Raw genomic sequence first — 24,222 nt, 5'->3', positions numbered from 1 at the left:
CCTACTACGTAGGTTTCAAACTCATATCTGCAAAAATATGCAGCTTTGTATTTTTGCCAGAAGCAAAATATACGAATATAGAATTTCGTTACGTAAGTCAATTTGTAAATTACTTCAGAACCAAATTTAGAGACTGCCATTTAGCAAAAGAAAAGTAAAATTTTTGTGCAAATTTTGTTTGCTTATTCAATGACGGCGAGCCAAAATAAGAGCTGCATTAACTAAAAAACGATCAGAAATTAATTAAAAAAAAACAAGTTTTTAAAACTGAAAGTAAGGAGCGACATTAAAACTTAAAACGAACAGAAATTATTCCGTATATGAAAGGGACTGTCCCCTCCTCAACGCCTCGCTCTTTACGCTAAAGTTTTTTATTGTTTAAAAAAAAAATAAAGTCGTGAGACAGAGTCAAATTTTGGCGTAAAGAGCGAGGCGTTAAGGAGGGGAAAGCCCCTTTCATATACAGAATAATTTCTGTTCGTTTTAAGTTTTAATGTCGCTCCTTACTTTCAGTTAAAAAAACTTGTTTTTTTTTATTTAATATGTATCTAGAATGAGCCAATTCTATAAAAAGCCAATTCTTTTGATGCATCTATTGGTATCAAGATTCCGTTTTTTAGAGTTTCTATGCAGCCGAGTATGTCCTTATTTACAAATCGTTACAATGAACTGTTTCAAAACGTTTAGGTGGATCAGAGACAAACAAATTAAAAAAAAAAAAAAATAATAATAATAATCTGAAACAAACTAAAGAGATTGCTTCAAAAATTCCCATTGCTCATTTTAAAAGTTTTATTTAGGCATCGATTTTCCATATCGTTGGACAAAATAGAATCAAAAAGAAAAGTTTTGACAATAATTAACCTCCTTTGAAATTCTTTTTTGAATACCTTTTTTTTACTGTAATCTTGATTAATGTCATATTAATTTTTTTGTTCTTGTTAATGTTTTGACAAATAAAACTACACTCTTCGAAATACACACCGTTTTCAGTTAACCGCAAATAATACTCAAGTCTTTTAGTCATTTTGAGAGAGATGGGGTCGAAGGAAAATCCCTATTCTTCTTTTTGGTAGCTCCTATTTGGAAATCTTGTTTAGTCCTGTTTTATTTGTTATTCTGTTGTTTTTGATGCAATAGCAAATGGAAATACACTGCTCAAACTAAAAATTCCTTTCATCAAAGCTCAAATGATGCTTAGCCCATCGACGGTTTAGGGGGTGGTAGTCCCACTTTTATTTGTTGTAATCTCTGTTCATTTTAAGTTTAACTCGGATCATTCATTTAGTTTCCATGCATTTCCGGTTTCATCTGTTCATCCACTGTAAATAACTGCAAATTTTACATTTGATCTGATTACTTGTTGAATTGTAATTGTTTTTTCTTTCGTTCTTTCTTTCATTGTAATTTCTATTAGTTTTAGGAAGTGTACAGAGTGAAGAGTCAATCAAGGTTTAAACTCACCAAAACTATTTGCAGTAGACTTAAACGATTTGATCTCTGAAAATCTCTAGTACTAAATTCCTTTCTAGGAGACCGATGGTTCGTGTCTTGCATTGGAACTCTGTATCTACTCAAAGGCTTTTTCTATCGTGTTGTTCCTGCTGATCAAAGTTTTGAAGATATCTCACTGGAAGATCTTTACTGCGGAGTTTTTAGATTCCGGATATGGTGGTGTGGCGAATGGGTAGAAGTTGTCATCGATGATCGACTACCAACGTTTAATGGGAAGCTTGTCTTCGCTCACTGCCAAACTTCCGGACAGTTTTGGCCCTGCCTTCTAGAGAAGGCCTATGCAAAGTAAGTCCTTTTAATATAATTGGAAATTTTTTTGTCTTACATGTGTACGTGTGATCGGTCAAGTTTCAACAGTTTTGCTGCTTCTTTGCGGATAACTGTTATGATTTCAACCTGAATTTAATTACAGTGTATCATACTTCAACAGTGTAACTGAAATCTTTCTGGTCCTCCATATGCTCGTAATTTTAAGAAAAAAATTTGAAAAAAAATCTTCCTCACTGGCCAGTTTTAGTCAATTTTACATTTCTGAAGATTAGATGTAAAGCGGCATAAAATTTTGTTCCTGTTGAGTTCTAATGTTGCTCTTTATTTTCAGTTCAAAAAACTTGTTTTTTTTATTTAATTTCTGTTCGTTTTTAAAATAATGTCGGTAAATCTGGCTCACCCTCCATGAAATGCCCCCTTCCCCTCACAAGAAACTCCTTCGTGGAAATTTTCTCCAACGTAAAATACAATCCATTGTTTTGCTATTGCTTTGGCTGGCCTACAAATTCGTTCATCATTTGATGTGCAAATAGGTTCTTTCAAGTTATACCGGGGGAAAATATTGATTGAGTCCTTCAAAATTAAACTGTCGTAAATTGGGCTTAATGAAATATCTTCAGTATCTCTATTTATTGCTAAATTTTGGTTCATGTATTTTTTATCTCAATTACCTCTTTAAAAGTTTGTGGAAGGCCATTTACAGTAGATATTAAGGTTGCCTCGTCAAAAAACACCAGATGGGTTGGATTTACGAAAATATGCGAAGCCAATGCCGAATCAAAGTTGTTATTGTTATTTTTTAATCTGAGGGACTTATCTATTGAAATTTTGTGTTCATGCAAACGTTCACCTAGTTGTTGATGGGTCCTACCAATGTAAAATTTCCCACATGGACACTTCTCATTGTTATCTTTTAATCTCAGGGACTTATCTATCGAAAGTTTGTGCTCATGCAAACGTTCACCCAGTTGTTGATGGGTCCTACCAATGTAAAATTTCCCACATGAAGACGGGATTCTGTAGACACCACTACCCAGTACAGGGTCAGTTTTATCTTTTCCTGAGTTGAAAAAATGTTCAACTTTTTGTTCGGTTTTGAAAGAAACAGAGTTTTTTTTAATTTTCCAAGTTTATCGCTAAGTTTTGGAATGTATGGTAAAGTGATGAAAGTTTGTTTTACAACTGCCGGGGTAACTGAATCAAGGGGGACGGGATCCTTATTTTGCTGTTTGAGCTTTTTGAATCGTCTGTCTATGATACTTTCAATAATTTTGATTGGGTAACCATTGCAGAAAAAAATATCCTTAGAATGGTTTAATTTATAATTTACATGCTTACGGGAGCAGATTTTTAAGGCTCTGTCGACTAAAGATATTATTACCCCTCTTTTCACAGAAGGAGGGGGATGGGAAGAGAAATGTAGATATCGAGAATTATGAGTCGGCTTTCTATATATAGAAAATTCAAGGCTAGGAGTAGATTTTATAATCAAAACATCAAAGAAAGGCAGGTTACCTGAATCTTCGAGTTCCATTGTGACCTGGAGATTCGAATCAAAAGAGTTCAAATGTGCCAAAAAATCTCTTAAAGAGTCTTTACTTGCCAAATAAGGAGACAAGACAGTGCCCATGGATAAGCCCATGATTTGAAGGAATTTTTTTTTCCTTTTAAGAAAGATATTCTGTTATGTCCTATTATAGCACGTTATAGATCTTCAGCTACGGGTATAGGGAGTTTTTTAGCCACCATTTTTAAGCCTCTTTTAAGCTCATAGAAATCATATATAAAAAATTCCATAGTTCTTGTTGAGAAGTTTAAAAATCAAAGTAAAACAGAAAAAATGGTTTTATCTAGTTTTGATGCAGTTTCTATGTAAACTTCATGCGACGTCCATAAATGTGAGCAGGCCTTTCAAAGAAAATTAGAGGAAAATTTAGCTTGGTCAGATTACAAAACTTTGGAAATTGATACAATAATGACCCTTGTTCGTCTTTGCAACAAGTTCTCCTCGTATTTTAAATTCCAAAAAAAAATTTCCTTCACAAGGGCACTGTTTTGTCTCCCTATTCGGAAAATTTTTTCACGGATTTCATTGAAGAGTCTGCTTTGAATAGTTTCCACGTAAAACACTCTATATATGGTATCGTTTCGTTCATGATATACCGTCCGTTTTGGGACCTTGAAAGGATTCTTTAAGAGATTTTTTGGCACATTTTAACTCTTTTGATTCGAATCTCCAGTTCACAATGGAACTCGAAGATTCAGGTAACCTGCCTTTCTTTGATGTTTTGATTATAAAATCTAGTAGCCTTGAATTTTCTATATATAGAAAGCTGACTCATAATTCTCGATATCTACAATTCTCTTCCCATCACCCTCCTTCTGTGAAAAGAGGGGTAATAATCTCTTTAGTCGACAGAGTTTTAAAATAATTTTCCCGTAATCATATAAATTCTGAATTAAACTATGTCAAGGATATTCTTTTCTGCAATGGTTACCCAATCAAACTTATTGAAAATATCATAGATAGACGATTAAAAAAGATCAAACAGGAAAATAGGGAACTCGTCTCCCATTGATTCAGTAACCCAGGCATTTGAGAAAAAAACTTTCATTACCTTACCAAACATCCCGAAACTTGGCGATAAACTTAGAAAAATTTAAAAAAAACATAAGCTTTCTATTTCTGTCAAAAATTAGCAAAAAGTTGAACATTTTTTCAACTCAGAAAAAGATAAAACTGACCCTGTACTGGGTAGTGGTGTCTACAGAATCCCGTGTTTATGTGGGAAATTTTACATTGGTAGGACCCATCAATAACTAGGTGAACGTTTGCATGAGCACAAACTTTCAATAGATAAGTCCCTGAGATTAAAAGATAACAATGACAACTTTGATTCGGTATTCGCTTCGCATATTTTCGTAAATCCGACCCATCTGGTTCTTTTTGACGAGGTAACCTTAATATCTACTGTAAATGGCCAACCACAAACTTTTAAAGAGGTAATTGAGATAAAAAAAAAATGCATGAACCAAAATTTAGCAATAAATAGAGATACTGGAGATATTTCATTAAGCCCAATTTACGACAATTTAATTTTGAAGGACTCAATCAATATTTTCACCCGGTATAACTTGAAAGAACCTATTTGCACATCAAATGATGAACGAATTTGTAGGCCAGCCAAAGCAATAGCAAAACAAAGGATTATTGCCCAATCATCTTGGTAGTTTTCATTTTCATTGATTCCAACCTGGTTCTTATTTAGTTTCTGTTCTGTCGTTCACAAGTAAAATTCGAAAGGTTCGATTTTCGTTGGTTTCTTTTTCTTTTTTTTTCTTTTTTGTTTAGCACTGAGGACGACTCGGTTGAGGTCCTTGTCGAAATATTTGCTTATTTCTTCTTTCTCATGGTTCGCCACTGGCTGACAAAATCCTCGTTTTTCACCTTTTTTGATTTTATTTTTCATTTTGTTATTTTCTTTCCTCTCTGAGTTTCATTTGTCATGTATAGCCAGTGTGGTCTAAGAATGTATTTAAATACTATACGTAAACAATGGGCGAATTTCATAACTTATAGCCCTCTCCCCACGGACTGGGGGGGGGGGTGTCATGTTACCCCTAAAGCGATAATTATTGGATCTTTCAACTATGTTGAACAAAATGAAAAACTCAGAATTCTGATCGGACAACTTTGGGGAAAAGGGGGCGTGAGGGGGGGGGGAATAGAACTTTTAATCTTCGTTCGAACGCACCGTCTCTCGATCTTCTAGGACTATTATTTCTATACGATTACCCCTAGGGAAAAAAATAAAAAACATTACAAATAAACACACATCCGAGATCTTTCTCCTGGTAAAAAATGTAAAATTCCACATTTTTGTATAGAGGAGCTTGAAACTTTTACAGAAGGATTCTCTGATACGCTGAATCAGATGTTGTGATTTTTATTAAGATTCTTTGAGTTTTAGGGGGTATTTTCGCACTTTTTTTGAAAATCAGTTAAATTTTCTCAGACTTGTAACTTTTGATGGATAACACTAAACTTGATGACTTATATATTTGGAATCAGTATAATAGTAAGCTGATTCTTTTGATGCATCTATTAATATAAAAATTTCTTAGAGTTCCAGCTACTATTGAGCCGAGTCGCTCCTTACTTACAGTTCGCTACCACAAACTGTTTGATATGCTGTTTTCAAACTTCGTTATTCAAAAGTTTCGGTCTGTCTTGACAAGGTTATTGATTTACTTACTGGTCATTACCATGAACTGTTTGATGTAACTTTTGTTGAAAGTTGCTACGGCAGGGTGATATGTAATATGAGAACGAAAGGCCATGTGTGGAATTTTCATAAGTATGAAACCCAACCACCTCTGAAATGTTTTTCCAGTGTCAGTCTGGAGTTTTTTTGGGCAAAAATCATTTTGGGTACCAAAGGCTATAGACAATACTATCACGCATAAAAATTACCCCAAATATAGACTTGTATTTGCACTTTGACTTGGACCAAAATCTGAAGGAGCCATCCCCGAATTTTCTATTATAGTCGGTTAGAGACTATTACCCTTCCATTGCCCTGAATTTAGTGACATAGTTTCGTCAAGAACAAATACTTTCTTTAAGGGTCACTCCTTCCCCACATTTAAGGAAATTATGCGACTTATCTTATGGATATAAAACTATTTGTGTAGCACACCAATCTCGTTACAAGCTACCTATTAGGAATGCAGCAAAAAAGTAGAGTTTTTTATTGCACATTCATCTCATATCCCGATTTTCAAATCTATCTTTCAGTGGCTTAACTGCCCTGACTAGCTCTTTATTCAGTATTCGCTAGTTACCTAACGTGAGCATATACAAGAAGGATTTTAGAGGATACCGCATTTTTGTCAGAATTTTGTCATAGGAAAACAAGTTAACATGAAGGGACCTGTACCTTTTTCCATAAAGAATGGTCAATTCAACTTAAAACACGACCAAACAATTTTATATCTGGCTTGTTGCTGGAGCTTTTGGAGCATGAAAGGCTGCAGGAATCTCTCAAACCCATACTAGAAAAAATTTGACAGCTTTCGTTTGAAGGGATTGATGTCAGAAAACTAGCTCTCAATTTTCATAGCTTATAGCGTTGCGGCCAGGATATGACGATTATCCATCCTTATGAAGGCCAGCAAAATTTATATATTTATTATTTTTTTTTTTTACCTGGAAAACAAAGGATTGGTTTAGGGTATTTTTAATGTGCTGTTTCCAAAAATACTATCACACTTGTGTCAGCCAAAACGTTCTTTAGTTCAAAATAAAAATTTTATACTTGAAATCAAAATTTAATCACTCATTGTTTACTGACCTACCTATATGACTTAGGGTTTTAACCTTACTGTGACTATCATTATTATACCTTACTTATCATTTATTTTTATTTTAAAATCCGTCATTCCAAAAGGGGAGAAGACAGAGCATAAACAAAAGCTAAATAGAAAAACAAAAAGACACTAGACGCAAAGTATAGAGTTGAAAACATAGCAAAGACAAGACTACTTAGGTAAATTACCTGGCCAGTACTGAAGACCAAGGATGGTTCAGGTTCTTTAGTCGAATATTATACAAAGAATATTGGTTTTCTACGGAAATAATGGGGTTGAAAATGCTGAAGAGGAATTGGCTAATAAGGGGAAAGCGAAGAACATACTTCACGAAGCGACAGAAGACTAATCGGAGCTTTGGTTTATCATAGTTTGTAAGCGTTTTCCACAACTTTGCTATACATTATAAATAATGTATTGGTGTAACGGACTAAAAAAGTTTCGGAAGAAGATGACAGTTGAAACATAACTTATTCGGGACAAATGATGCTTAATATGGATTCTCACGATTTTTGATGCAAGCCAATCGGAGTTACCGTGAATGCTTTGTTGTGGAGCTTATGGAAGACCATTGTAACTTATGTGATCAACAGGTTTGATCCTGCTTTGCCCAAGAGGAACTTATTCTTTTAGAGATTGCTTCCATTTGAAGAATGCAGCTTCGAACTTTTCGGAACTAAATTCAAGTCTAAGCCTTGCATACCCTGAATGTAGTGATGCGAAAACCTTGTTAGTGTGCTGCATATTGTGACTTTAATTTCATGTCGGCATAAAAGACTAGTGACAAATTAAGACTGGCGAGGAGGAAGGACGATGGATCAGCATATTGCGCATGAAGAACTCAACAAAAGGTAAGGGGAACAAACAACACCTTGATGAGTATCTCTCTCAACCCCGATAAGAATATCGGAATGTTCTCTGAGAATAGACGGTAGGTGGTACACTTGAGGGCCGGCTGTTTTGGGTGATGAATGGAGTACAAGGTGAACTTTAAGACCAGAAGACATATCTCTAATAACTTTAACACTTGTTGAGGCGATACCGTGTTTTGCTGCGTGAAGTAGTATAATAGTGTGCACCAAAGCGTCAAACGCTTACGTACTTCGTGACCAGCTAGCACGAGAGTTATGCCTGATGAATCAGCATCGATCAGTACGTTTGCAATAACGGGCTAGGCGTGAGCGCAACCAAGGCTTGATAAGAATCTGAAGGATGTGGTGGGATATAGCAGTTAGCGTTCATATTTCGATGAAAAACTGTTCAAAGAGCATGTAGAAAATAGTAGCTATCGCTGTAGAATGGACAACAATCACTGGGCGACAATTTTACTTTTCTTAGGACTTTTCTATGGTTCTTGTGGGAGGATCATTTTTTTAAAAGTTTCTTTTGGTAGAAAGAGTAATATCAAAAATCCAGCGAGAACAAGGGTGGTCACATTGAAGCCGCGAGTGGTGCTAAACTTAGATTCTCTCCAACGTTCAAAAGGCTCGGTTTACTTAACCAATGCTTCGTGAAACCCTGATGAACACGTTTGAAAGGTACATCGGTTTTATTCAGCGCTCTGCAGAGCCTAGCAAATTTGTGCAAGATAGATATCTAGCAGATCGCGTTTGTATTATCATGTATTATGTTTGTATTATGCGGGTTTGTATTATCCGTAAGCGATGTAATATTTCAGTAAAAACCTTGTGAGCATTTTTGTATGGGATGCAATATTGTGTACAATAAGATGTGCAAGAATATGGGGTGCAATAAGATTCAAACGGGTCAGGACTTGAGAAAAGGCCGCGAATACCCTGGATTATATATTTTATCTTTCATAGAAAAAGTAAACATTTCTATCAGCTATTGTCTTTTTTCACGCTAACCAATTGTTGATGAAAAAGGATCACTTGTATTGTCTGTATATGGCGTAGTATGTCAGCAAAAACCCCGTGGGTAATCATGTGCTCAATATTATGTTATCAGTTTTAAACGGGAGAGGACGCAAGAAAAGCCTTGAAATATCCTGGATTATAGATATTATTTTCCTAGAAAAAAAGGAAAAAAATATCTCTACCAATTAATGTTTTTTTTTTTTACGCCACGTGGAAGTTGTTGCTAACAAAAAAGGATGACTTGTGTTGTCAGTGTATGAACTAATGTTTCAGCAAAAGCTCGTGGGCAATTCTATGTAGGGTGTTTTATTTTTTTCTCATGAGATTCAAATCTGTGAGGACGTCAGGAAAGGCTTGGAAAATCTGGGATTATAAGTTTAATCTTCCTAGAAAATTAGAAATCAATATACTTCTACCATCTATTGTGTTTCTTTCAACTACGTGATATTTGCTGCTAAAAGATTGTTGATGAAAATTGGTGACGAAAGGAGATTCTTATCAGTTTGTTAGTGTTAAGACGGCTAGTGTTAATACCACTGGCGGATCTAAAGGAAAATCTTGGGGGGGGCCGCGCCGGACACAGGGCGCCAAAAACTGATTATACAGGACTAATTTGATAGCTCTTTATTTATATGAAAACACTGCCAAATATGCTCATAAAGTTAAAACGTAGCAAAAGAAAATAAAAACAGTACCACACTACACAACTAAACTCAATCGGCGAGCTTTTCTGAGAGAGAACATATCGATAGCATCGTCTGTTTTCGGCAGTTCGTCTCTGTAAGTCTGCATGAGTAGTAGAGCCTCCAACCTCTCTTCAGTCATTGTGCTTCGTATTGATGAACATGTCCTGTCAACCTTTGAAAACATTCGTTCTGCTTCACAGGTTGACACAGGAAGCGTCGCGAGAATTGTCAACAATGCGAAGATGTTGGGAAATACATTTTCCTGACAACTGTTCAGCGCTGAAATAGCTGTTTTTGGTTTTTGCACGGTTTCCTTAGACCAATACTTGTTCCAAATCTCGAACTCGGTTTTAACGTCTATCTCCGTACCCACGAGCAGCTCCTTGTACTTTTCGTACCCTGGCTGAACGTCCTCCCAGCGTTTGCCATTAACCACAGCCGGGATCAAAGCTGAAAGTTTTGCAGCATTCGTAAAATGGCAGCTGAACCGCTCCGTAAAATCAAGCAGCATGGCGTCCAGGGCTGGAATAAATGCCGCCATCCTATAATGACTTTCTGGATCCATCTTGGGTACCCCTGCCCGGTATGTAGAACGTGAAGCTATGCGTGGCTGCGTTACCTTGATGGTAGCATCAATCTTTTCGGCCATTTTCAGAAGATCTTCGTAAAGCAGTCTAAATTTGGTTTCGGCATGTGATCGCATATCTTCCAGCATTGCCTTCACGCTGCTAATGAGGGACAAGGCTCTCACGAGGTCACCATCCTTCTGTTGTAGTGACTCGGCCAAAGGTTTCATGATCGACGAAAACGAATTCAGGCAAACCAGTCCTACGAGTGTATCTGATTTTTCAATGCAGGATCGTAATGCATAAGCTCTGCTACTTGCCTCTCGATCGTGCCATCCTTCCATCTCCTGCAGAGCAGAAACGATCGACGGAAGGGAGTCCCAAAACCTGCTGATTGCTTCGTGTCTCTCTACAAATCTCGTGGTACAAAGACTGACGAGTGTCTCTGTTTTAGCTTTGTCCGCGATAAGATGCTTTTTTAGAAGTCTTGTTCTCTTGGCACTTGAGCTGAAGTGAGAAATTGTGTCTCGAACAACGTCTTGGGCATTGTGCAGAATGGGAACTGAAACTATCTTTGAACATGAGAGATTTGTGGCATGGCTCACACAGTGGAAGTAATCTGCCAGTTCACACTGGCGTTTAACTTCAGCAGCAGCACCATTTGTCAAGCTTGCCATGCTAGCAGCTTTGTCGTATCCTTGACCAACGCACTTTGACAAATCCAGATTTGACTTCCTGACCTCACTCAACAGCAGCTTCCCGAGGCTCTTGCCGTCTAGCTTCTCTTCGATGCTTCTACCGTCGTCACTTTCCTCATCTCCAGCGAGTCTTGACAGGGTTTGAAAGGCATCGACAACTGCAAAAGGATCTTCTCGAATCACGTATCTCTGTTCGGTTTTACACACATAACGACAAACAATGACCATCAGCTCCCTGGTCTGCCTGTCTGTTGACTCGTCCGCAAGAAGACACCAAACCGTTGCTTTGTTTGCTTTTCTCACTACTTCGGTTTTTATCATTTCCCCAATTGTTCCAATCAGTTCATTCTGGATCTGTTTACTCGTATATTTGGCGTTGCTCGGTGCATTTTCAAGTAAATTTTTAAGTTGCGAGTCTCCACTCTGAGTCCGATACCGAAGTAGGTGGCGGAAATTCCCGTCGTTTACTGCTGTAATGACATCAGAGTCTTGGATATCAAGTTTGCCATCATCACGGTGGCCACGAAGGGGGATATTCTGTGCCCCGCAAAGCTTGACAGTTTCAACAACGCTTCTCAAGAGTGCACGGTTCTGCTGTATTTGCTTGACCCTTTCACAGACCAGAGCATTCCTGATATCTTGATCTTGACTACCGCGCTGAAACGTTGTTAGCAGCGCGGCAGCTTTTTCCTGGCAGTGTTTGTGAAACTGTGCTTCAGCATGGTTTGTCAGCGCACCATCTTTCCCGGTAAGTTTCGAATAGTCTTTTAGCGGTTTCAAGACCAACTTTCCCATTTTTTGCCCTCCGCCGCCTCCAGATAAAGCCGACCATCCTCCTCCGCTTTCGTTGGTCCTCATGAAAACACAAACACTGCACCAAAGGCCTTCGTGGTCTGGATGACGACTCACTGCGAGCCAAGGATACCGGGCAAGATGTTCGGTATTCAAGCGACGCTTGACTTCGCCACCTTTTCTCTTTTGTGTCGAGACTGGAAGATTAGATTGGTTCTTCGGCTTCCACCTTTCGTTCATAAAAAACATAATTTCGCCAGAAGACAACTGATTTCGCTCTTTCAGCGCTACTGCAATACCAAAGTCATTCGATGGCGTGAAGTCAGTTTCAGGCGAAAAAATAGCGCTTTGATTCTGCTGCGGGTGCGGGGACTGTGAAATCAGTGTTGGGCTATGTACCACCAAGGTTTGAGTACTGCTTCTTGATCCTTCAGTCAGCTGATCAGTGTGTGTCGTTTCGCCGAAGTTTGTTATGAAGGCCGTCTGTGAAGTGGACGGAGTTGTTGGTGACAGTTCGTTCTCCTGGCTGAATGCGTTTTTGTGCATTCCGACCGTCGACTCAGAGTGGGCATCAGAAGTTGCCGTCGTCTCAACATCTAACAAAAAAGTTTCTCTTTTAAAGTTTGCACAAGACATTTATTGTAAACGTATATACACTTTGTATAATGGCTTACTTTAGTAGATTTAACTCTCAACATGGTGAAGGCAGAATTGGAACTAAATTTGAAAATAAACTGAATCAGCAACATTAACTTTAAACTCCCCCAACAATCTTGAACTTTCATACCCCAAAACTATTTCTAGGAAACCCGGACTTTAAAATAAAATACCACCCTAAACATCACTAATTTAATTTGCAACCCCAAGAACCGATCCCCGACATATGCTAACAAATATTTTTCAAGAGCTGAAACCCGAAACAATTATCACCGAAGTTTACAAGGCTAAAGAGAGAGCTTTAACTGCAAGAATTTGAAAGATAATTTCAGAGCTGACACAGTGTGTCGGTAAAAATAGTGCTTTAAGCCAATATCATAACCGTCAGGCGAGACGAGTGGGCTGGTAAAAATCAGGTCAAACGCTTCGGACAAATTGCATACGAAGAACACTGTACAAGAGGGACCGTATGCAATATATAACAACAAAAGCAGCTGGTACGCGATGAAGCTTGACGAATCAGCCTTATCAGGAAAGCTATCCGACAATGGGCTAAAGCTAGAAATTAGAAGTGTTGATACCCACTTTAAACGACACTCCTTCCTTATTGTTCTATCTTTAAAAGCTTACCTTTAATCTGATCTTTCTTGGCAAAATAATCAGAGATGTCCCTAGATCCTTTACGGCTTTCCGCCATCATTCTTTGTTTCTTCTCTGTTCTATATTCATGCCCTGATTTTTTTTTTTCCGATCCATTTTAAATGCGTTTCCGTCTAACTGGTCTAACACACGGAGCAAAAATACTCCGAAGGCAGTGGCAGGGTCGCTCGCGCCTAGCCTCCCACCGGTTGGATCTAACCACCCACGCAACTCCCCAAAGACATGCGTTTCTCGTAAGCATTCACAAAATGTTTTGCTCGTTTAGCACGTCCCAAAAATAAACCCACTAATCATGAGTCGTGCAGTTTCGTATTTTAACTTTATATAATGTTATAAAAATAAGGTAAAAAATGACAGCTTATCCGATTTTTCTTTTTATGGCGTCAGTCTTAGTTTAACAATTCACAAAAAAGGGTCTTTTTAACGACGGCTGAAAGGGCGCAAGAAAATCTTGGGGGGGGGGCCAGGGCCCCCCCCCGGCCCCCCTGGATCCGCCGCTGGTTAATGCTTGCAATACAAGACTTGTTATTTATGTCTTTGTTTTGCTCAGAATGCGAAACTAGAGTAAAGAAGGAAAGATTTATTCCAAATAAACTCTAATCCTGATAAACGACCCCTTCCAAGGTAAGAAAAAATGTCTCTTCCCAAAACTGAAGATTGTTCAGTCAATTCCGTTATTCATGTTGTTTGTTTTTTGATGATGTTGTTTATTGCTGTATTTTATTATATAATTTTTTAAATTGATGTTTATCTTCAGGAAAATTTTGCAAAATTATTTGACGGAGAATCCTCATTTGTGAATTTTTTCTTATGTTTTTTTTTTTACTGTTTTTTTGTTTTGCTATTTTACTGGTAAATTGTTTTTTTTTTTTTTTTTTTTTTACAGTAAAGGTCTAATCACTGTTAATTGAGATTTTTTGCACTATAGAGTTCTCCCAAATTCTATAACAGATTTTATTCATCTTAGGAAAATTAAGATGGTTGACAACTGTTGGCCCCAATGTTTGTTATGAAATTATGAGATATCTCAATAGAATTCACAGTACCAGTCACTTTTAAACTGAGGTTGCTCTAAGTTTGATATTGCTTTATGTCTTATTTTGGAGTTATGGCCTTCTGAACTCTCATCATAAATTTCCATTTTACAATATTTATCCAAAATAAATTTTTTGGGTCAGAAAATAAGACACCAGAAAGTTGCATAATATCTTTTGGGAATAAATTGTTTGGGATATGCTTTTGCAAACAAATTGCAACATTAGAGCAATCCGTTTAGTCAAAACATAATTTCATTCGGAATTCGCCCAAATATGCTCTTTAAGATAAATAACTCCCAAACTAGCTGCGATGGGTGGGGACGTTTAAGGGTAATTTTTTTAGTCAGTATTTATGTCTCAGTGCATCAGAATTGTTTAAATAAATATTTATATAAGCTTTTGAAAATTCTAACTGAATGTTGATATACGCTTTTCCTTATTTTCAAAATGGACAACAATTGACCATTCCAAGTTTCCACAGGTGAATGAACAATTATTTAATTTGCCTTGTTGAATTGTCTTTTAATAAGTAAACCAACAAGCAGTGACTGAATGGTGACTGCCTTTTAATTTTCTTAATGGACAGTAAGATAGGCTAAAAACTTATAGCCTTTTTTGTCACCTATTTTGGCCGCTTTCATATTTTATGTGTGATTTACTCATCTTAGGTTACACGGTTCCTACGAGGCTCTGAAGTATGGAACAACCTTGGATGGACTCGTTGATCTTACAGGTGGAATAACAGAAAGTATCCCCATCAAAAATGAAACTGCCAGTGCAGCACGACTTTTGAATCGACTTCTAAGTGCCACATCTGTTGTTACAGCTACAATTCAAACCTCAAACGGCTCAAGAAGTAAAATCGAAAAACTGGACAATGGCCTCCTAGTAGGAATAAATTATAAAGTCCTGGCTGTTGAAGTGGTAGTATATCTTTTTATAATAGTTGGAGTTTGAATCTTCTCCGCTTTTGCTGATCTTTATGTGTTTAATCATTAGTAAAAAAAAAATAAAGAAAGGGAACTGATCAATAGAAAATTGATCAGTTTTTAATATTTTTTTCTGTTGGAAGACCACAAATGGTGGGTGATATGTATTACACTATAATTCATTTTTCCGAATAGGTTTTCTCACCAAAAGTCCTTAAGGCACGAAATGGAAACAGCTGAGTCGGTGCAAGTATTATAAGTATTCTAAAATCTGTAATACCATGTATTTTTTATATTTTTCTAATAAAAGTTTGTTTTAGCTATCTGATACTCTTCTACTCTTGTATTTCTTCGATTATAAACATGAAAAAACGAGGAGTTAAGATGGAATTGAATTTCTTAAAATGATGATGATATTAATTACGGTAACACTACTTCTTCTTTAAATAAACTAGCTTTTTCTTTTACGAAAAAACATAAAAACAACTGATGTACAAGAAGGTACAAATTGAAAGTGTTCGTATTGGAATACCACTCTGTTGTTAACGTTTTACTTTCCTTAACATTTGAATGCTTTTATGGCATTCTTGTTAGTATCTATTCCGATGAAATGTTTGACATTTATTTTTCCTTTAAGAAAAATGAAATTAGCCCTTACCATGTGTTTGACTAAATGTTTAGATCTACTCTCTTTAAGTGAGCAATTGTGTATGAATGTATTTATGTATTTTTTTCTCGAAAACGGCTCCGTTTTTTTTTTGAAAATTGGTAAACTGAGATTATTTGGCCTGAAAAACATATCTAGATAGGTCGCGAGTTTAATAAAATTGGGTTAAAGTCTTAATTTTGTAAAGCATTTTTCATGTTGGTATACATTTAAAGAGCAAAAGTTACATCATATTTTCCCACGGATGGTTGTATCGTTTCCAGCATCTTTAACGCATGCAAAATTCCACAAGATAACAAATGACTCCAAACAGCTAAAGCAATAGGCATGAAACAAACACTAGCGAGAATCAAATCGAATTGCAAACGAAAATGCTACACAACGAAATCTGAGGTTATAAGATAAATCAAAATTACAATGGAACGAAGGAACGTGCTAGTTTAGCGTTTGAGAAGGATAAATAGGAAGGAGGAGTTAAACTCACGCCATAATTTATTAATTCAATTGAAATTAATTATTTGCCACTCTGGAATGAAGAAACATGTTTTTTTGGCGTCTGCGAAGATACACAGGAATAAGGAAACGAATTCATGCCGGAGTTTATAAATCTATTGGAAGTTGCAGATTTGCCTCTCTATGACTTCAAACTAAATAATAACACGATAATTATGCTAATGCGTGAAGAACCAATTGTATCATTATTTCCCGGAGGTGGTCGTATCTTTTTTTGGTAGCTATGACGCATGCGAAATTATACAATGAAGGATAAACAGCAAGGAGGAATTGAATTCACGCCATAATTCCTTAATTCAATTGAAGTTGCTAATTTGCCACCCTATGACTTGAAAGTAAAGAATAACATTATAATTATGCTAATGTATAATCTAGATATTTCATAGGGCATAAACAATGGAACTTGCCTGGTTGTTACTAAACTATATAACAACGTAAATCAAGCAAAAATATAATCACTGGCGAAAAGCTGGAAAAGAATTTTATTCATATCCATGGCGTCACGCGAAATTATATAATATAATTAATGAGTTCAAACAGCTAAAGAAAAAGGCATGGAAAAAATGTTTGAGGTAATGATGAATGAAAATGAAGCGCAACGAGATCCACGGTTAGAAGACTTGTGATAACAAAAATCGTAACGAATCACAAACAAAAATAATGAATAACGAAATCTGCGGTTAGAAGATAACCAACAGATATGATCGAATCGAATCGTAAACTAAATCTGCGGTTAGAAGAGAAGCGACAGTGAGAGTCACAACGAATCCCAGGAGAATAGAAATTCTATAAAATGTATGATTATGTGAAGAATTGGCAGGAAGAAGGAACTGAATTCAGTCCAAAATTTCTTAAATCCATTGAAATTGATGATTTGACACCTTATTACTTAAAACTAATGAGCAACGCGATAATTATGCTAATGCGTGTTTGAGGATCACATATATACGAGCTTGCCACGTGCCGAGTGCCAGAAACCATGCGAAGCTCGGGCTCCTGGCATTCTCCTTGAATTATGTAAAACAACAAAGCTAGTGAAGACATAAAGAGCGTTCGGTCATTTTTCAACGCTTTAATTTTCTAAAAAAAAATTGTGTTATAAAAATATCATGTTATTCTAAATTGTCTTCCTATTATTGCTCCTCTCTCCCATAGGATTTGTTTTTTTTTTTCTTTCGCGTAGACTACGGATGCTAATTACCAAAAGAGGTGACGACAACATACCCTCACCCACAAATAAACCGAAAGTAGAACTGTGATAGTTGTCCTTGAATCATCAATTAAGATACTAACTGCTATTAAATTGGATTTAGGTGTGGTTTTGATAGGCATATATAAAGAAAGTTTGAAGTGACAGAAAATGGTTTCTTACTACTCTCAACACTGTTTTTGCTTACAGCATGATTCATTGCAGGTTGAACTCAGAAGCAATTCAACAGTGCATCTTGTAAAGCTCAAGCATCCACATTACAAAATCTCTGATTGGTCAGGACTATGGAGTAATGGTTCTTCAAATTGGGACGAAATTAAATGCAGTGAAATTGAAAGAATTGGTTTAAAGCATCTGCAAGAGGGCGAATTTTGGTATGAAGGAATTCCTGATTCTATTGAAGATTCTATTGTGTTGCTCAGTAAAGACCAACAACTAATATAGTGACTAAAAGAAAGAAAGGAAATTAAGGGAAGGGAAAAAAGACAAAGACTGAGGGGAAGAGAGACTGAAACAGAAAGGGAGATAGAGTAACAGAGAGAAAGACAGATGGGATAGAGAGTGAAAGAGAGAGAAATATAAAAAGGGAGAGGGACACTATTAAAAAGAGGGGGGAAAGAGATCAAAAAGAAAGAGAGATATATAGAACATTCAATGATTAAAGAAGGAATATGTAGTCTTACCTTTTAAACGCTGCATTTTGAATGTAACGATAAATACTGGGTTGTATATTTTATGAATATTGGGTTGGATATTTCCTGGTGTTACGGATTACTTGGTTGAAACGAAGGTCCGTGATGCGACTTTGTAAGCTTAACAAGAGTCGACCAAGCTTCAAAGAGATACCTAGAGCAATCCGGGGAAGTTAAACAGGAAGGGTGTGTTAAAGCACTTCCCGACTAAAGGGACTTTTAAAATGCAATCCTGCATTTTAAAAGTTACAAGATTAATTTTGTGTCTGGGAAATGGAAATAAAGTTTATTCAAATCAGAAACAGTTGATTTTTAGACCGGGTTTATGAGATATGAAAAGATTTTTTCTAAGAAAAAACTACTATTAGTACGTTCATTTTTAAAGTATTGAGGACTTGACAGCAAAAGTGCTTAATTAATGACGAAGAAACTAAACCAAAAATTTGCTCCCACAGCACTTGTGTCAGCGAAGCTGACAAGCTTCAGCTTTGTTTGAGATTCAGTTTGATTACGTTTGCCTCTGTTCTTCCATCCTATTTGAGCGAAAAACAAGCCACAATAAAATCATTAATGTATTTTTTACATTTTTTCTTTACCCACGCTAGTTCATAGAATGCAATACACATATTCTGTCAAAAGGGCACAACCAGCGACCGAATTAGAAACATAGAAATCCTTCAACATTTTTTTAGACGGACTAAGAAAATAAAATAAGGCATAGAAACCCCTGTGCTAGAGTAAAATCAGCCCAGCAAGTTGACTCATTTTATACTAGACGCATATCGAATTACACGGATGGCTTGAATTTTTGAGTGTTTATCTGATGAATTTTAAAAGACCCGAAAGTTTCAAGAACTTTTTCCTTAATTATGTGCTGGACCCAGATTAAGACTACTAAACAGAAGTATGTCTTTGGTAATTGATAGATTTTTTTTTATTTTTTTTTTGCTTTGTTTGAACGCAAATTTTGATCAATGAAAAAACTAAAGATCAAAGGAAACCATAATGGTGCCTTAATGTGTATTGAAATCTTCAGTCAGGAACAAATTATTTAAAAGGAAACATTAATTGAAAGGGTTATTCTAGCAGCATCCTATTGCAAAAAGACGGAAACAAGCCAAGAGTATTACAGATAGCTGCAGACTAAATGCTGTCCTTAGATACCAAAAGCTAAGTCAATTTCTCAAAAACTTATCTTCAGGTGAACTAAGAATCATCCAATAAAGTCTCAATTTCAGATACTAAAATGTACAGTCCTTTACAAGAGTAATTTATTAATAATTAATTTCATTCTTTTTTCGTTAACAGCAAAATTGTAAAAAAAAAAGAAAAAAAAAATTGCGGATAGAGCGTCATGAATAGTTTACAGGAACGTGTCGAATTATATTTAGTAACAATGTAGCCACGTTTCATTTTCGTTTGTACATAATAATCATATAAGAAAAAAGAAGGAAAAAGGAAAGGTTCAGGTTCAGGTTTCAGATTCATACATTTTTATTAACAAAAAAAAAACTAATTGTTAAAACATGTCGAACTAAAGCAAAAATATGCTTGAAAAAGCGACCGGTTGGATATCATGCATGCCAAATCATCAAACCAATTAAAATGAAAAAAGGGGAAAACAATAATAATAACTGAAAATAATGATAAATATATAATGGCACAAAATATAAAAAAAAATAAAAATAAAATATCTACAAAAAAAAAGAAAAAAAAAAAAAGCCTTTTCACGAACCATTAACACAACCAAATTCATGAAAATAAATGATTTTTAATACGGGTTTTAAGTTGCGGCACACTTTCAGCTTGACGAACAGAATCTGGGAACGAATTCCAAACTGATGAGCCCATGTGTCTGGTCACTTGACTCGCTCTCGTTGTGTTCCGTGGCTCAGATGCAAGACTATCCGCACTCCTAGTCGAATAATCGTGATAAAACGAATTAGGCTTAAAAATATTCATAAAAAAATCCGGTGCAAAACCATTCAGACACTGAAATACAAAAACTCCAATTTGATAATCCCTTATTTCACCAACCTTTAAAATTTTAAACTTTCTAAAATGTGATTTAGTGCTATCAACACCACGATCATACCTTCCAATCAACCTTATAGCCTTATTCTGCAGAACTTGAACTCTTCTAAAATTGCAACTAAAATTACTCGCCCAAATCAAACAACCATAATTTATATAAGGCGCTATTATGGAAAAATACAATAAAAGCAGAATTTTCAAAGGTCAAAAATTTTGAAAACGGTTCGAGACTTCAAGGCCTCGCGCCAGCGTGCATGCGATGATGTCTCAGTGTTTTCTCCAACTCAAGTTTCGATCTAGGATGAATCCCAGAGATGGGATCTCTTCGACTTGTCAAAGCGGTAGGCCATTGTAAATAATGACACCTGGGAGAGTGGGAGCAGAACCAGTCCTTGTAAACATAATAAAATTAGTTTTTGATGCATTGACGCTAAGTAGGCTAGCACAAACAAATTCATGTAGGCCATACAGCGCCTTATTAGCCTTGAACAAGAGCTCTTGCAGCGACTTTGCTGCAATCACTAAAGCCGTGTCGTCAGCAAAAGAAGTAACTGAAGCTCCGGGAATGTAGAATCTCATTGTGTCTACAAATATCAGGTACAGGAGAGGACCAAGAACTGAGCCCTGTGGAACACCACACTTTATGGGAAACGGCTGAGAAGATTTGTTACTCAAAGTCACTCGTAGCTTCCTTTCACCTAAATACGATTCAAACCAATTTAAAACACTCCCCTTTAGGCCACAATAACACCGAATGACTAATAAAATATAGAACACACAAGGGTCTAACGCCTTTCTAAAATAAATAAACACACCCCTGCACTGCTCACCATTCTGAAGTACTGAGCTAATATTTTTCTGATGATGCTGGACTGCCTGTGTTGTCGAATGTTCTTTCCGGAAGCCAAATTTGACATCGTCTAAAGTAGCAATTTTCATCAGATACTTGTAAAGCCGGTGATGAACAATCTTTTCATAAACTTTTGAATAAATCGGGAGAATTGATATTGGTCTCCAATTAGATATATCAGTTTTGACTCCACCTTTGTACAACGGTACAATTTTAGCTATTTTAAGTGCACTCGGAAACATCCCCTTTTCCATAGAAATATTGATAAGGTATACGAGGACAGGAAGCAAATAAACCAGAACCGATGAGCGTTCTAAGGTTCATTCCATCAACTCCTGCACTGTTTGACTTAATCGTGCTAACAATTCTGCGTACCTCCTCTTCAGTACAAGGCTGGAAATGCATTTGGAAACTTCTTCCTCGCTCATCAACAAAACTGCTTGATTCGAAAACATGGGAGCTCCGTGCTTCTTCTTGAATCTTACAGCCAATTTCAGGGAAATATTGTCCAAATGCGTTGCAGATTTCCTCAGTTTCTTCCAAGGTCCTATTATTTAGCACAATTTTTGGCTCCGATGGCTTCATAGGACCTTTTAGAAGATCATTCACAACTTGCCATGTTGCTTTGGGGTTACCTTTACTTTCTTCAAATACATTTGTAAAATATGCATTCTTTTTTTTCTTCTTAGGGCATTTGCCCTATTCCTTAGCTCTTTATACATCACATGGAGCTCATTATTCTGTGGATGATTCAGATGCTCCTCACACGCCTTATTTTTCATATTAAACAGATTCAGCAGATCATCATCACACCATGGTTTTCTTGGTTTATTCTTTCTGGGGTTTGTTTCTTTAAGCGGACACGTCCTATCATAAACATTCGACACTATTTGGTTAAACTTTTCAAATGCTTCCGACGGATAATCTTCATTCACTACTGTTTCCCAGTTAATAACACTAATTTGTTCTTCAAATTTTTTCAGATTAACTGGCTTCAGTTCACGCATTGGTATTTTATTCTTTCTGTTATGTTTCTTCACTTCAGAATTCAAATGCAATACAACCGGAAGATGGTCGGAGGCTGGGCTTATAACAACAGAGCAGTACGCTTTACTTAGTATCGCTGAAGACACAAACACATTATCGATGAGCGTTTCCGAATGATCCGTGATTCTCGTTGGAATGCTCACGGTCGGGTATAAATCATTTGACATCATGAGGCTCAAAAAATCCAAATTTGGTCCACGTACATTTAACAAATCAAAATTAATGTCTCCCATACATATAAACTCTTGACTAGATCTATTTACCTTTGCAGCAAGACATTCAAATCCTTCGGCAAACTCTTCAAATGATGCACTTGGTGGCTTATATACAACAGTAAAAATACAAGCTCGATTTTCAAACTGAATTTCTATACTAAGGGTTTCTATCTTACCCTCCTTCCAAATTTCCAAATCCTTTCTAATTTTCCAATTCAAATCCTGTCGGACAATGAAAGCCAGGCCTCCACGTCCCATTGACGTTCGACTTCGAGCAATCAGTTCATAACCTGGAAAATTAAAGGATGAAAGAACAGTATCATGACCCAAAAATGTTTCACATAATGCCATTATATGTAAATTATTAGATCGGGAAATAAAATCAAAAATCTCATGGTAAGAAGACGTTAAATGACAATTCCATGTACATGCATGAAATCCAGACCGGCCTAACTCCTCCAAAATTGATAACTGACGATATTTACTATCAAGAGTTGGACGAAAACTAATTTGCGACCCATCATTTCCAATATCCGTCAACAAATAATTATCAACATTAAACGGATTATTTTGCAAATCACTCAATCTTCCACTTAAACTACTACTCATATCAACTTACGCAAAAAACAATCCTATAATTCATCCCTTTTCCGCGCTCAAACGGGGTGATATTTATACTCATAAGAAATCAAAAAATAAACAACAAAATAAAAATATAAATAAAGAGTAATATAGAACATCTTGACGAGATAAACACTACCAAACTACTCATAAACAACAAACTAAACGCAATCTGAAAGAGATTTAATTCGACGAGCAGCTCGCTCACCCGGAAGCATTGCGAGAACCTGGCCACGATCTGACCATACATTTTTCACGCCAAACTTGTCTCTCGCGGAACTCAGCATATCACAACGGCGCTTGGTTAGAGACTGAGACAAAAGTATTTTCGAACCAGCCAATTTTGATTTACTCGCAAACACTCTACGGGCCGTCTCACAGGTAGAAAATGTCACGAACACTGGTGCAACTTTATCGTTTGCCGACCCTGGATTATTCAATTTCGACCTGTAAACCATAGCAAAATCACAATCAGAGATACTGGAAAGCCCCAGCTTTTGCGAGGCTATATTCAGAATAGTCGACTTCAAGTCAACACCCGGCTGCTGCTTAATACCGTGAAAAACTAGAGTTCCAAGCTGTTTTTCTTGCTCATAATCATCAATTTTCACTTCTAATTTTGCAATTCGGTTCTCTAAATTTTCAAACAGTCTTTTGATATTCTTTACTGATACCAACAATTGCTCTAGCTTTGGATTAAACTCAAGTGACACTGACGAGTATATTTCACTCACGATAGTCTCAACAGAAGTTTTCAGAGTTCGGTTGTTTCCGCATTTATCTTGAACTTGCTTAGTAATCGCACTCATCATTGATTCTTTTGTCTTAGCGATTTCTTCCTCAGTTGCGACTATTTTAACTAGCAAATCCGCGGTAGATGGTCCATAAGAAACTGCTCTCAGCGATGCGAAAGTTTTGGAAGCCGTCTTATAAATGTCCGGGTTTTGGTTAACCTGTTTAAACGCACTTCCAACATTTTTATCAGTTTTTGTAGATGCTTCGCCGTAATTGTCCTCAAACGAGATGAGACTATTCTCCGTTAGGTGCGACTCTGTGTGATCTCCATACGCAAAAACTAAGTAGTTGAAGATTCCTTTTTTATCCTTTGAAACTTGGATAATTATTACGGGCCACAGCGGGAATCTTTTGAAATTCGCTAACGCAAGCTGGAACTGTTGAAATTTTGACATATCTTCGCTACTACGAGAAAAACCAAAAAAGAGAAAAAAATCAACTTATCTTTCAGTGGGCAGGCCCACGGCAGCAGTGGCAATAAGCAATTGACGGCTGGCCCGGTGGTCCGCGGAACCTGCTTT

At 36.6% G+C, this 24,222-nt stretch overlaps 1 protein-coding gene across 1 annotated transcript in view; it reads left to right on the top strand.

Moving 5' to 3' along the window:
* The window catches only part of CalpC (calpain C), a 277,295-nt gene that overhangs the window by 230,305 nt on the left and 22,768 nt on the right, over positions 1 to 24,222 (top strand). Inside the window, exons 3-5 of the mRNA XM_089089653.1 lie at positions 1,533 to 1,800; positions 14,797 to 15,052; positions 17,652 to 17,821. Coding sequence (XP_088945779.1) covers positions 1,533 to 1,800; positions 14,797 to 15,052; positions 17,652 to 17,821 — 694 coding nt within the window. The remainder of the gene's footprint in view (positions 1 to 1,532; positions 1,801 to 14,796; positions 15,053 to 17,651; positions 17,822 to 24,222) is intronic.

The sequence above is a fragment of the Artemia sp. Qi Xiang Cuo genome, chromosome 5 (assembly GCF_049724085.1).
Source record: "Artemia sp. Qi Xiang Cuo chromosome 5, ASM4972408v1, whole genome shotgun sequence".
Lineage (NCBI taxonomy): Eukaryota > Metazoa > Arthropoda > Branchiopoda > Anostraca > Artemiidae > Artemia > Artemia sp. Qi Xiang Cuo.
The sequence above is the reverse complement of the archived record's forward strand: the minus strand, read 5'-3'. Positions and strand labels throughout refer to the sequence as shown.